Source organism: Tiliqua scincoides, chromosome 2 (genome assembly GCF_035046505.1).
Source record: "Tiliqua scincoides isolate rTilSci1 chromosome 2, rTilSci1.hap2, whole genome shotgun sequence".
Lineage (NCBI taxonomy): Eukaryota > Metazoa > Chordata > Lepidosauria > Squamata > Scincidae > Tiliqua > Tiliqua scincoides.
In genome coordinates, this window is record NC_089822.1 from 168,104,149 (window position 1) to 168,118,344 (window position 14,196).

General features: G+C 41.4%; 1 protein-coding gene across 2 annotated transcripts in view; it reads left to right on the forward strand.

Moving 5' to 3' along the window:
- The first annotated feature begins 736 nt into the window (after positions 1-736).
- The window catches only part of MAP2K7 (mitogen-activated protein kinase kinase 7), a 36,440-nt gene continuing 22,980 nt past the window's right edge, over positions 737-14,196 (forward strand). Inside the window, exons 1-2 of one of the 2 annotated variants that reach the window (XM_066613989.1) lie at positions 737-867; positions 8,874-8,921. In XM_066613989.1, coding sequence (XP_066470086.1) covers positions 744-867; positions 8,874-8,921 — 172 coding nt within the window. In that variant the 5' untranslated portion in view covers positions 737-743. The remainder of the gene's footprint in view (positions 868-8,873; positions 8,922-14,196) is intronic. The other variant, XM_066613990.1, reaches the window with a different exon arrangement.

Below are 14,196 nucleotides of genomic sequence, written 5' to 3' on the forward strand. Positions count from 1 at the left end.
GTAGACAGGCATAGGCTGGGGCTCTGAGGCTGCAGTCCTAGCCACACTTACCTGGGAGTAAGCCCCACTGACTATAATGGGACTTACTTCTGAGTAGACAGGCATAGGATGGGGCTGTCAGTGTTTCCTTTCCCTGTGGAGAAAAGATCTGTGGCTTCTTTGTCAAGAACCACAGAGCCCAATCCTATGCATGCCTACTCAGAAGTAAGCCCCGTTATAGTCAATGGAGCTTACTCCCAGGTAAGTGTGGGTAGGTTTGCAGCCTTAGAGCCCTATGCCTGTCTACTCAGAGGTAAGTCCCCATTACAGTCAACGGGGCTTACTCCCAGGAAAGCGCGGCTAGGACTGGGCTGTGGGAGAGGAAGGCGGCACAGAGAGAGAAGGAGCAACGTGTCTCCAGTGGGAGGAGACTTGCCTGCACTTGGAGCAGCGCTGGGGGGGGCTCCTGCCCACCCCCTGAGGCCTTAGGGACTCACCCTGACCCTCCCCCGCGCGCTTTTGCACGCGCACCGGAAGACACCCTCACAGCGCTGATGCAGATGTGGAGGCGAGCAGGACTACTGCGCACGCGCAAGAGAAAGCGCTGCGAGCGCAGGACCAGCACAGGGCAAACCGGAGCTGAACGCAGAGCTTGCGGGCGGCTACGGTGGCCCGGCTGGCCCATGCGGCGCTTGCGTGGTGTGGTGTTTGTGTATTCTGGCTGCGCGACGTCGGCGGCGGCGGCTCTGGGGGAGGGGGGGAAGATGGCGGCGTCCTCGTTGGAGCAGAAACTGTCCCGCTTGGAGGCCAAGCTGAAGCAGGAGAACAGGGAGGCCCGCAGGCGCATCGACCTCAACCTGGAGATCAGTCCGGCCCGGGCGCGGCCTAGTAAGGAAGGGCCGGAGCGGGGGGGGGGCGGAGAGCGCCAGGGAAAGGCCCCTGCCTGGCTGACAAGGGCCCGCCTGGGAAGGCGCTCTGGGACCGGGGCGGGAGGCGCTTCCAGGGAGGGAGCGGGCGAGATGGAGATGGGCGGGGGGAGGCCTCTGGGCGGGGGGAGGCTCTTGGGGAAGGTCCTGCGGAAGGGGAGGCTCCAGACCTGGGCACTGGGGTGGAGGGTAGAGAAGCAGGGGTGGGAGTCGGGAGGGGAAAGGTCTGTGAGGGACAGAGAAGCACGGCTGGGTGAGGGGAGCCTGAAGCCCCCTGCCAACACTGACAGGGGTTGCTCCCCTGAGAGAGGACCTGGGGGTTCTGGGTGGGAGGACACACCGTTGGAAAAGGGAAGGGACGCAGGTGGAAGGTCATGAGAACCTTGAGAGCGAGGGGGGGTATGAGGGAGACAAATGGCTTAACCTGAGCAACTGTGCTTTAGGGTTGCAGTTCCGTGGCATTAATGCCTCTGGTTGGTTGGTTGGAGTTTGTACTTAGATGAGGAAAATGCTTTGGGCTGAAAAGTGTCCTGTGCTTTAGTTGGGAAAGAGCATTCTTGGGTTCTGATCAGAGGGAGGAACAGAAAGACAAAATATAGGCTCTGAAGTGGAAGGAACTCTTGGTGGATTAGGGGCATTCCCACCACAGCCTCAAAAAGTTAGGGGCACCTAAGCAGCCACATCTCATGAAGTAGAGGAGAGGAACTGGAAGTGGGCAGATTGGAGGTGCTTGTGTGAAGCTCTGCCCTGCTCAGAAATCTCCTGAGCGCTTCTTTGAATTGGGTTCCATATGCCAGTAAAGGTGGATGATGATGGTGGTGATGATGATGATGAATTGGGTTCAGTGTTTCTTGTTTGAGCTAGTTTGTGTTAGTGAGTGAGGAGGTTAGCAAGAACTATTTCTGCCTTGGAATGTGGAGGCTAAAACTAACCTAAATACAAGCAAGTTCCATGTTGTTCATCTAGCAGTATTTCCCAGATTGTTTGAACTGTGGTTCAACAGTTGCTTCCTAGATTAAAACAAGAGGCATGCTCCATCCTCTCTTCATTTTTTATATACCACTTTTCAACAAAAATGAGCTTTCAGCCCCCTAACTAAATATAATTGCTCCCCACATACTAACTATAAGGGGCACAACTTTAAAAGGTGCCTCTTTGCTCATTTAGCAGCAAAGATGTACGAGCATATGTATCAGCTCATATACATCAGCTTCCAGAACAATGGTATAACATTATTATAAGTGGGGTAGTCTAATTAAAATTACCTCCAAGTGTACCATTCTCCCCCTTATCCATTGCTTTCTGGTTAGTCATGATGACTGACATCCCAATGCACCTCTCAGCTGTAGAACAGGCAATGACAGTGAACCCCAGTATATTTTCTTTCCTTGGGAGGATGTCACTACCTGTATATTGACAGAGAGAGAAGGTTCAATGTCATACAAATTTAATGGGTGTAGAATAATGCATTAACACAATAATTGAACAGTGGCTTAATTTCCCCCCCCCCCCCAAGATACATTTCACCTGTTCTAGCCCATAGTTTGGAAGTCACTGATATAAAGTCCCCTGAGCATCTTCTCTGAGAAGCCGGGTGCAGTGGAAGCTCAGTGCAAATAATGTAACTACAATAACCATCAACACTTGGGCTGATATGATTAATGAAATTTTTGACTATTTAGAACCTCTTGCTTTTGGTGGAGAAAGCTGAGCTCTCGCATGGAATGTTAATTTTGTTAAAAGTAAAAGGCATTATTGGAGGCTTGCCCATCCTCCCTTATTGTTTAGTACTACCTTCTAGATTGATATTGGATTATTTAGTACACAAGGCCAAATGTCAGACTGTAAATAGGCTGTATATGCTCCTCTTAGGTAATAGGGAATTCATATTAAAATATTGACAATGGTAGCTGTTAAGATTCCAAATATTTTATTAGTCTTCTGACCTGTGGAATAGCAAATGATATTGAAAATAAAAGATGAATCTAAGAGAATGTATTTTCTGACAAAGCAATAGCTAATTATGCATATTATTGCTAATTATGATATTTGATTATAGTAATTCTATGATTATGCTAAATCTCTTATTATAGTAGTTGGCACTCAGGCACGCCCAGTCCAACATTCTGATAGACTCTTGCAGTGTAGGAACAGCCCTCTTGAATTAGACCAGGGATATCCAAAATTTTTGGCCAGAGGGCCGCATCAAATATCTGGCGTGGTGTGAAGGGCCGGAAAAAAAATTTAAATATAAAATTTAAATAAATAGATTAGAGATGGAACTTAGATGAGTGAATAAATGAATGAATGGGCTCATTCATTCTACCTCTCTGGCCCTCAGAACACCCTCCAGACACAGAGCACAGTTCTGGCATTGCTCAGTTGAGTGGGCCAGAGGCTTTCAGGGGACAAGAGGTTAGCCATGGGCCATAAAGAGGCTTGCTGTGGGCTGCATCTGGACCCTAGGCCAGGGTTTGGAGACCCCTGGATTAGACCAAAGGTCCATCAAGCCCACCATTCTGTTTTCCACAGTGGCCAACCAGATGTTTCTGGGAAGCCTACAGGCATGAAGAAAATATCTCCCCCCACTCACAACTATTATTCAGAGGTATGCTACTTATGAAAACATGAGGTTCCATATTAACACCATGATCAATAACCAGTGAAAGATCTCATCTCCATAAGTTTGCCTAATTGCCTTTGAGAGCTATCTCAGCTAGTGGCCATCACTACATCCCAGGGCAGTGAATTTCATAAATTAATTGTGCATGGTATGAGAAATTCCTTTTCCTGCATGTCTTGAATCTCCTGCCAGACAATTTCAGTGGATGATCTTTCTAGCATTATGAGAGAGGCAGAAAAACTTTGTCCACACTATGGATCATTTTATAAACCTTTGTCATGTTCTGCCTTAGTTGCCTCTCTTCTGGAGTCGAAAACACTGCAACATTTCCTTGTAGAGAAGGTGCACCCTTCGTCAAATGATTTTAAGTGCTGTTTTCTGCCTCTTTGCCAGCTATACAATGTCTTTTATAGTGGGCTACCCAAGAGGGGATGACCAGAACAGCACACAATATTCTAGATGCGACTGTGTGCTCTATGTATAAATGCATTACAATATCAGCAATTTTATTTTCAGCCCATCTGTTAATAATTCCTAGCATAGAATCAACCATTTTCATAGCTGCTACACATGCATTTGTCCCTGACACTGAAGTGAATGAGCAGGGCCTCCCTTGTGTGTGCATATTTAAGCTGCTAGAGTATGGGATACAGAAGTAGCTTTTATATTTCCAAAGAAGGAGAAGATTTATCTTATTTTTTTATTTAGAGATGCTTTCAAACATTTATAGAGACAAATCTTATGCAAAATAAATACACTTTACTAAACAATTATACATCTATGTTAAAGTCAAAGGAAGAATATTATGATATTATGATATATTGATATGATTTAAAATATCTGCTGCTCAGTGAAGCTAAATCAAATCAGTACCTTCTTGACAGAAGTTGTACACCAGTTATCAGAAGATGAGCAGATCACGCAAGTAGTTGAATGCTGCTGTTCCACTATTCAGTAAATATGCTCAGGTCTTCCACAAATTTCTTTTGTTTCATTGATCGCTTAACATAAATGATTCACTTTCAGAGTCAACTAAAAGAAGGAAAGCACACATTTCATCTGTTCCTTTGCACCATGGGAGCCACTTCATTGTAGCTTGGACTGATATCACTTTGTCATGTGTGTGGATGGGATGATGTGTTTGCTTCCCATGCCAGTGTAGTGGTGTGGAAAGCAGCTGCACCACCCTGTCCACTCAGAAGGCTCTTGTTTATGCATATCACTGGAGCAATGTGGGTCTACTATACAAAAGCAGTTCCTGTGCAGCAAGGCTAATGTGTTAATTGGGCTTGACTCTTGTAGAGAACAATGCGAAGATTGTACAGTACTAGTTTAAGTTCTGAGTCCCATTTTAAAGAAGCTTGCCTAAAGCAGGATGTCTGGGGGGGAAAAGGGGATGGGTGGATTAATCTTTTGCAACTGTAATTATTGTGGATTTTATATATGAAAATGCAGAGTTTCCTGGTTCCACTTTCAGTTCTGGTTTTGTAACTTACAGATAGCTTATTTTGAGGTGTGAGGCTAGAAACTGAGGTTGTGTTTTTTTCTACCACGTCTTGATAGGTGAAAGCTAGTATTGTTGTCAGTTATGCTTTCTGTTTTCAGTAGCTGTTCTCAGCTCTTAGAGCATCACAGAAACAACATGGTCAAGTAAAGGGTTGTCACTGAATAGCCATTTTAGTTCTCCCAAGTTTTCTGAACTTAGTGGTTTATTCTGTTTACGCCTGTTTGTATCCCCTTCTGCTATTCTTAAGTCTTGTATGCTTATCATACATTCAGAGTGGGAAGTGCTGCTGCTCAGTGTCTTTAACAATGTATCCCTTTAGTCTTATTTCAAAAATATGAACAGAAATAGAATCTTGTTCCTGCCCCCTACTGCATAAGTTTATTCTTTTAACCAAACATGTGTTTCTTAATAAAAAACAGCTACTATATTGTAACAAAGTAAATTATACATGGAAACTAGAACCAAGGTCTGTAACTAGACCAGAGACTTAATATTTCTTGCTATACAGCTGTTGAATAGATAAAGATGTAATTTACCAGAGAAGTTACCAGTACTCCTTTGATTTCTGTAGTAAAAAGAAGTAAGGAATTTTTGTGGTAGATTTGAGAGAATTTAAAAGGAAAAAACAAAAGTTAAAGGCAGCTTTATAAAGAATTTGCAATCCATCTGCTGTAAAAAAAATTTAAGTATATATTTTTGGTACATCCTAGCCTCAGGCCTTAGTAGAATGAGGATTATTGTATATCCAATATGCAGGAAAATCAGGTTTTTATTTAAGGCAGCCTCCATAATTTCAGTTTCTTCTTTTATTATGCATAGTCAAAGGCAACTGAAAGATTATTGTATTGATGCATTTACTGTACAGTATTTTTAGTCTACAGTTTTTGATAGGTGACACTTGAGTTCCTCATTATGTTCCACATTTCAAGCTCCCAATTATGTTTGTGCATAGGGGTATTGGTACACCTCCTTTTTCAGTTTGCTAGCTTTGACTATGACATTTGGCCACGTCTTCATGTTGAAAAGCTATGTACACAAACTCCTGAGTTATGGATGTGCTTGGGTGGTTCCTTCATGCAGGTGTAGTAGTGCCTGGAATCAATGTTTTCTATACATTGGCAATAAAGTCGGTATCTTGAATCTATTCTCTGAGGTATCTGAACATCCAGGAGAAGAATACAGCTAGGTAAATGCTGATGGTAAATTTGCCATCAGTGAGCATTTTCCCCAAAGGATAGGTATCCCATTCAAAATCCTACCTAGTGTGATGTACCACTTAATCTGGCAGAAGAAACACCACAGGTCTTTTTGGCTTAAAGGTATTTATATGGTTAGGTCAGTGGTTCCTAAACTCTTTAGCACCAGGACCCATTTTTAAAAATGACACTCTATCTAGCTCCCTCAGTTTGAATCCTGCTTCTGATCCCTTTTATCATATGCTGTTTGTGTAACAGGAAATGAGATGTTGTCTTGCCCTCTGCAGGCTCCTCAGAGGTTTTGTGGCCAGCAGTGAGTTTTTTGTGTGGGACTAGTGGTGGTGTTTTGACTGAAATTTTCAGGACCTGTTAGAAAATAAGGGACCTTATTACATTACCTCTGGCTTATAGTGTTCCTTGAGTAATAAAAGAAGAAGCATTGCTATGTGCTAGATTCCCTGGCCTTTCTGAAACATACCAAGAGTTAGCAGATGATTTACTGGCGTTGTTTTGCTTCTCCCTCCTCCCTCAACTCCTAGCTTTGAAATATTTCTATTTGAATTAGGCTCTGAATCCTAAAGGCACTTGGAATTAAAGCCCATTAAAATTGATTACTTACTTTCTAGTAAATGTGTGTAATGCTAGAGGCATCAACTTGATGTACTTGTGGTAGAGAATAATCAAAAGTAAAAAAAAAAATTAGAAACCTTCATCCTTCAAAGACAGCAGAGGTGGTAATAAAGGACCAATGGGTATGTCAGCTTTATAATGGTTTGAGGAAAAAATAAATTGGCCATGCTTGTATGCTAGTTCACATTGGGTATCTTAATCAAATTAAAATGAAGCAAGTTTAAAGGGATTCTCCCTCCTTCCGGAATCTATTGTAGCTTTGTATTGATCCTATGTAACAAGACTAGTAGTAGCTTGTATGAGTGGTTCAAGAAGAGAACCACAGGCAAGGGGAATATTTGAATGAGTTTGATTTTGAGTTTCCTTGATCAAGAAAAAGTTCTTTTTTTTTTTTTAAAAGGAAATGGAGCTTAGCATAGGAACTAAATCTTGCACATAGGACCATTTAATAGAATACTTCCTTGTTGTTTACTTTTAATTCATCTTGGACTGATACCTGAATCTTGCTATTGGTACACAGATATGACATTGGTACAGCCAAATGCAGCTTTCCTCTGAAGTGTTATATCACGAAGTGTAGTATTTTAATTGTGGAGAAGAGTAGCCTTGCTGATCTGTATGGTATTTGCATGATCAGATTATGGGCTCAGTACAGAAGGATGCTGAACCATCTTGAAAGGGTTCAGCTTGAAAGCTTGAACCTGGTAGTCAAGCTCAAAAGTTAGGCAAACGTGCAGGTGCCATGTGTTTTCAATGTTGCAGTGGTCAAAAGACTTGATATGGTTTTTTGATGCTCAGACTTTGAAGCAAACTGATAGTGCCACTCTCTGTATAATCTGAGTAAGTTGGTTGTTTGGTACCTGATATCCAGACTTCAATGGGAATTTGGGGGAACTGACATGGAAATAAGAAGAAATGCGATGTTAGAGCAACCTTTTCTAGAGAGGAATTTTCATGGTGGGGAAATGAAGAGTAATGATTACTATCTGAGTACTTGCTTGGAGTTATGACTTTTCTTACAGATAAAAGTAAGAATGATTTTGAGGGTGGAGGGAGTTGAGTAAAGATGAATGCTGGAAATAAGGCTTTGAAAGGGTGGTGGTGGTTTGTAAATTAGCCATTTGAATAATCTTCCAGTATGTGAGAAGTGGTTATGAGCTGCACATTCAACATAGGCCAGACATCTGAATCAAGGGGTATATTTTATCTGACCTTGCTTTTAGATTAGATTGGAGGGGATTGTCACTCCCGAATCGGCCTTTTCAGCTACACTAGACGCTGTTCCAGAACCACCATTCAGAGCGCGATACCGTAGTCTTTCGAGACTGAAGGTTGCCAACTCCCTCCCCTAATGGCCCATTTTAGATTTGGAACTCCTGTTAATAAACTTCATGGTTGCGCGTAGTTAAAACTTGGGCATTAAAACAAAACCTTTATGCTGCAATCAAACCTGGAAACATAGCAGATATTGGGTTTCCTGCTTCTCTGAAAGCTTGAAATATATTTTCAACCCTGTGTAGTCCTGGTACTTTAAAAAGTTGAGGCTGAAGCTTGGGAATGCAGTCCTGTGCAATTTTGACTCTGAAGTATTTGATGCAGGTGTTTAAAAATTTGAACAGACCCCGTGTTATTGAAATATTCTTCATCCATGATTATGATTTTGATTTGGTGGAGTCATGTTAGTGAATGGGTACTGCCTTTTGGAAGGAAGAAGAGTCATCCCCAGGGTTGTCACTGCACAAGGGAATGGAGTTTAGCAGAACTTAATGGAGTGGGGCTCAAGGAGAGGAGAGACACAGCTGCTTAGAAGTACTAAGGACCTGACTGCTATGGAATTGATTCTTCACCGTTTGATGCATCTCATTTTCACCTTGTCTGTCCCCTTTGTTGGTTTCTTACCACCTCTACTCCTTATCCTGGAATTGATTTGAATATGATTTATTTTCATTTTGATGACTTGATTGTTTTTGTTGTGATTTATCGTGTTTTTTTTCTTCCTTTTCCCAATCCAGTTATTGTGATCACTCTAAGCCCTGCTCCCGCTCCATCCCAACGTGCAGGTACCAGAACTTTTTATCATCGAAGCTTGGATTTCTTGCATCATTTAATGCTTCCTTCAACTGCATAGAATTGCCACTTGTCTGCTTCTACCTCAATTGTGTGTCTGATCCTGCTTCTTCCCCACTTTGGTATTCTCCTTTACTATCAATCTAGCCTAACTTACCAGCTAGGCAAACGGTACATAAGGCCATGCATGAGAACATGATTGGATTGACCACAACGGCAGTAGTTGCTTAACACCTTCCTTTCCTGATGATATCAAAGCACTTTGTGAAGGCTGGTAGCCATTAAATGATTAAGCCAATGTCAAACCATGCTGTAGCCATTTCCTTCCGGTATCATATTCCAGACTTCCCAAGGTGGCCTTTATTTAGATTATCATACATCACATCACACTCTTTTGGGTGGAAAGATTTAGAAATGTTGATCTGCAAATACTGCATAGGATCTCTCATGTAAAGGGAAATTACCTCTAGGATATTGATATGAAATGGTTTGTTTTAAGGGCAGAAAGTCAAGATTGTTCTCTTAGTCAGTAGTAACTGCTGCAGGAATATTATGGATTGCATATAATTGCCTTGAAATTGGTCAGCACTCAAATTACTTTGAGAGTTCTCATAGTGTAGAGAGATGACACAGAAATTCCTGAAATGAGCAATGTCTGTGGCATTCTGCAGCAATAGAAAGCTGAATTTTTCACGGCAGAAATATTTATATATATTTGTTCTGTATGTGTTCCTCTCTTCCTTGGAGGAACTCAGAGAAGTATTCCTGGGCCTGGCAGATTCCTGGGCTTGTCCAGATATTGTCTGGCCCCAAACCTGCTACGCTCCAGTGATGGAACAAGATGAGGTTATTTCAGATCATTCTCTGAACAATGTCATCACTGGTGCTTTTATCAGGCTTGTGTGGAGTAAATCAACTTAAATCACATCAGACACCGATGTGTTGAGCAAAAGACTCCATGTGTCCATGACTCACATGGGGGGGGGGGGAATTATTCTCACCATAATAATTACTGCAACTACTTGGGAATCCTGGGAACAACCTTGAATTGAAACTTTTAAATTAGAGCTTTATAAAACATTTTACTAACTTTATTACATGCATGTAATAAAGAAACAATTACTTGCCAAGCAAGCTGTTGTTGGATATATTAAAAAGACAAGATGAGGAAGTATTAGTTTTAGTTTATTGGTGAGGCACTTGCAATGAACTGTCATTATTGAAAAACTGAAGTGTAGACTTAGGTGCATACCTTGCATGACAATAGGTATCTACAGTCAAGATAAAAATAAGTACCTGATCTCTTGAGACTCTTCCCCTTCTTACGGTGTTGCTTTGTACACTGAGCTGCCCCTGATTGGCACAATTCTCTTAATATTTCAATGGCAATATCTCTTACTGAGACTTTGGAATTAATAACCCTCTGAGCAGACTGTTGCTTAATGATCAGAGTTCATTGTAGTAGTAGGAAGATGCTACCCTTTAAATGTTCAGGGTGGTAGTCCTGGCACAGCCTATTGTGCAAAAAATATTTTAGCTTTTGCAAATAGATATCTTCACCTTCTGCCTTGAACTACTGTAGCTGTGCATTATGAAATAGCAGCTGTGTTCTATCTTAGAAACAGCAGTCTTTGAACATAAAAAAATACAAAGAGGCTAGCATGCTTTTTTGTGTAGTGGTTGGTTGCACAGTGCTTTGAAGTCTTTCAGGATGGGAATGTGTTTAATTAGATACTTTCCAATGCTTCTCAACCCTGCTTTCCACTCGCTGTTCCCATCTTACCCATGCTTTTGCGCTATGCCTCTAGTTCTTTACGGATGTCATCCAGCAAGATTTTTCATACCTTCCATTTAAAAATAGTTATTCCTCTAACACTTACTTCAGTTGACCATTTCTATGAGTATTAGGTCTGAGCATATTGTTGCTCTTGACATACCAGTATCATTGCAGCCATCTGAAGTGCTCATAGTGCAGGCAACTAAAGGTTGATCGAACCTCATTATGGTACCAGAGCAGTTCATGGGCAAGGTGGATTCTGTTCCCTTGAGACTGCATACCAGATCAAGTAGATTTATAAAACCTTTCTCTTCTCCAGCTTTTTGGATTGCAAATTTTTTTAACTCTTGTAAATTTTATTGTAAAACTTAATTTTAGTGTGTCCCCTGCCCCCCGATTTGGAAAGAATAGAACAAAACCACAGTTTCAACTCAAAACATATTTGTCTGTTGTAGTTGCGATAGAGAAATGTGAAAATGTGACCACTGAGTATGCTATGCTGTGCCTTTAGGCTGCTGAGTGATAATGACCCCAAAGTGATTTCTTTTGCAAGCAGGGGTGAGCACCTTCTCTGTCATTTTTGGTCCTCGTACATATGTCCTTTAACACATTTCTGAGACTTGTGTTGCCTGCAGCTTCATTGCTACCTGAAACCATGCAAAAACACTTGAATGGTAAGGGAGCAAAGGTGAAATGCAAGTGACTTGTGTGCACATGTTTTTTACAGTATGAAACAACCCTCTGTCCTAGATGTATGGATGGGCATTGCTCATGTACAGCAGAGAAGATACTTCTGTCTTAAATCTGTGATGGTGGAAAAATCCAAAAAGGATTATAACTAGTGTATAGTTCCACTGTGTATGGATGCATGAAAATGCTCCTGACAAAGTATTGTAAATGCCCTTAAAGTTACAAATCAGGAGGGTTTGGATCAGTGCAATTAGAGGAGATTGTAATAGTGGGAAAATCAGTGACAAAAGTGTTTGTTTCAATACAGGGATCATTTTAATATGAATTCAATAATAAGGCCTACTTGTAATAAGTTTCTAGAAGGACTATCAGACTTACTAAAGAAAGCTTCATGATGTTTACTAGCAAATTCTCACTTTTTAATTTGAATTTATGACCACTGACTGCATTGCAGAAATTACAGATTGAATGCATTGTGGTGTCTCAGTAATACAAAAAATCATTTGATAGCATATTTGTAGAATTAAGATGAAAACTGGGGGGGGGGCTGTTGGCCCATTCTGTAAATATTTGCTTGACAGAGCAACTTTCACTCATGTTGCTTGTAATTTGCCCATGATCATGGAACTGAAAACCAAAAGGAAATATCTAGATACTCCCTAGATCTGATCTACATTACAGATCAAGTAACTGCAGCCTATCCCCAAACTTTTAGGATTGAAGAGCAGGGAGCTGATGGCACCTCTTAAAAAAAAAAAATTGCTACCATAATTTAAGCATTGCTCAAAGTCTATCTGGAATCTCTTTAGGGCTCTAACTAAAGAGCCTAAAGGTGAGGATACCTGCCTTCCACCCCAGAACTAGCCAGTGGCAGAAATTTCAGTCCATTTCCACCTCTCTCTTGCTGCACTTGAGGGAATACCCTGATTATGTCTCCTGTCCACCTCCCAAGGATTCTCTGTACAACAAAGGAGACTGCCAAACCTGTCTGCTCCTACTTCCACACTCTGCAGGGCTTTCTTGTCCTCCCATTCAAACGTAGCGATTTCCCCACCCTCTCTCTTGATTTCCATTTTCCCTGTCCCATCCCCCCTGCCTTCTTAGTTTTCCAGGGGATGGTGTGAAGGAAGAGAGAGTTCCTCCGTAACTCCCATTTTGTACCCAAACAGCTGCAGCCTTTTACCCTTGAAGGACTTGCTGTGTTAAAGCAAGGTTTTTCTGGCTTAAAAAAATCACAGCAGATTGATTCAGAAAGGTAGAAGAGATACAGTGGATGTCCAGCTCAGTAACAGAAGCTAAAGGTACAGCTTCATCTTCCACCCCCTGCTCTCAAACCTTTTGCTTCTCACTTTGAAGGCATAGCAAGGTCTGAAGGGAGGGGGCTAGTAGATGGCAGCAGAACTGTCAGTATAAAGGCACAAGAGAGTGAAAGCCCAGTAGACTGCTAAACAATAGTTTGAGGAACTAAACAATGTCATGGTCAGGTCAGTCATTTGGATAATACATTCATTCTCTTTGTAGGATTGCAGTTTTCCGTCAGCTTCAAAGTTCTTGTTCTTGAAAACTATAGCAGTGCCAGTAACAATTGTTGTTTCTTCAGCTGTTAACTAAATCCCTATCTCACACTTTGACATTTAGGAGAAAATCCCCGTTTGACTGATACCTGAAATGTGTTTGTATGTCCTATGGTAATTTTAGTCCTACTCAAGAGTGTGAACTTAGAAGAAACTACATGATCTGTGAGCCGTGTACTGTGTGGGTGTGAAAAATTTCTGGTGCACTTTATATTTGGAAGTACTGAGTGTGAATATTGAGGACTGCTTCCATTTTTAAATGCAGTATAAACTTGCTTAAGCTGTGCAAACTAGCACACACAGATGTAAATGAAGATGCTGGATAATTGAGTGTGCAAGTTAACAAGTTATCAGTTAACAAAGCCACCTACTAACCCTCTCCCTGGCTTTACTGGATGGGGCTCTCTTTATGGTGGTCCTTCCTCACAACATCCCTCTAGAAATAGGAGGTTTGTACTTCTTCCTCCATGAGAGCTCTTTTTAGGAAGTGAAAAGTATTCATTCCTAGAAAGCCTTTGTGAGGAAGAAAGGGGGTGAAGCAGCACTGCAGGGGGAGTCCTGCCTGATAAGCCGTGGGGGGGAGGGTGTTGTTAAGTAAAAACTTTATTAATCAGCATGTTTGGTTAACCCAAAAACCCCAATCTCTATGGATGTTGCTTAACAAAACTTCCCTTAAACATAGAAATTCATACGTAGTCTAATTTCAAAATTTTTCTAAACTTGGAAGAATCTGGAGGGTTCATACCAATAAAACTGAATTTTTTTTCTTTAGACTAAGGATAAAGGGTTGCCCTTAATCCCACCTTGTTTAGTATTTAAATAGCATCTGAATCTCGATCTGTCTCAAAAAATTTTCATTTTTGGTTTACATGTTTCTTGTTCTCAATGCTCACATGTCATACACTTAAGTCCTTCTTTTAATACTGGCACTTTCCTGATGTTCCATTATTTCGCATATGCCAGTCTAATGGCTGCTAATATATGAAACCATAGTATTTCTAATCCCCTTGGAACTGCTTTCAGATATATCAGCAGTTCGAGATCCAATGCCACATTAATTTTTAAAATGTTTTGTGGTTCAAATATCTATCTAGAATGCCTGTACTTTTTAAAAACCAGGACAGTTCACCAAAAGTTGAGGTCATTCCCTTTCTCCTGCCCACATTTCTAACGTCACTACCAATTCTGTGGAATATAGAGTAGACTTTAAAAGGTCTGTCAAGTTGG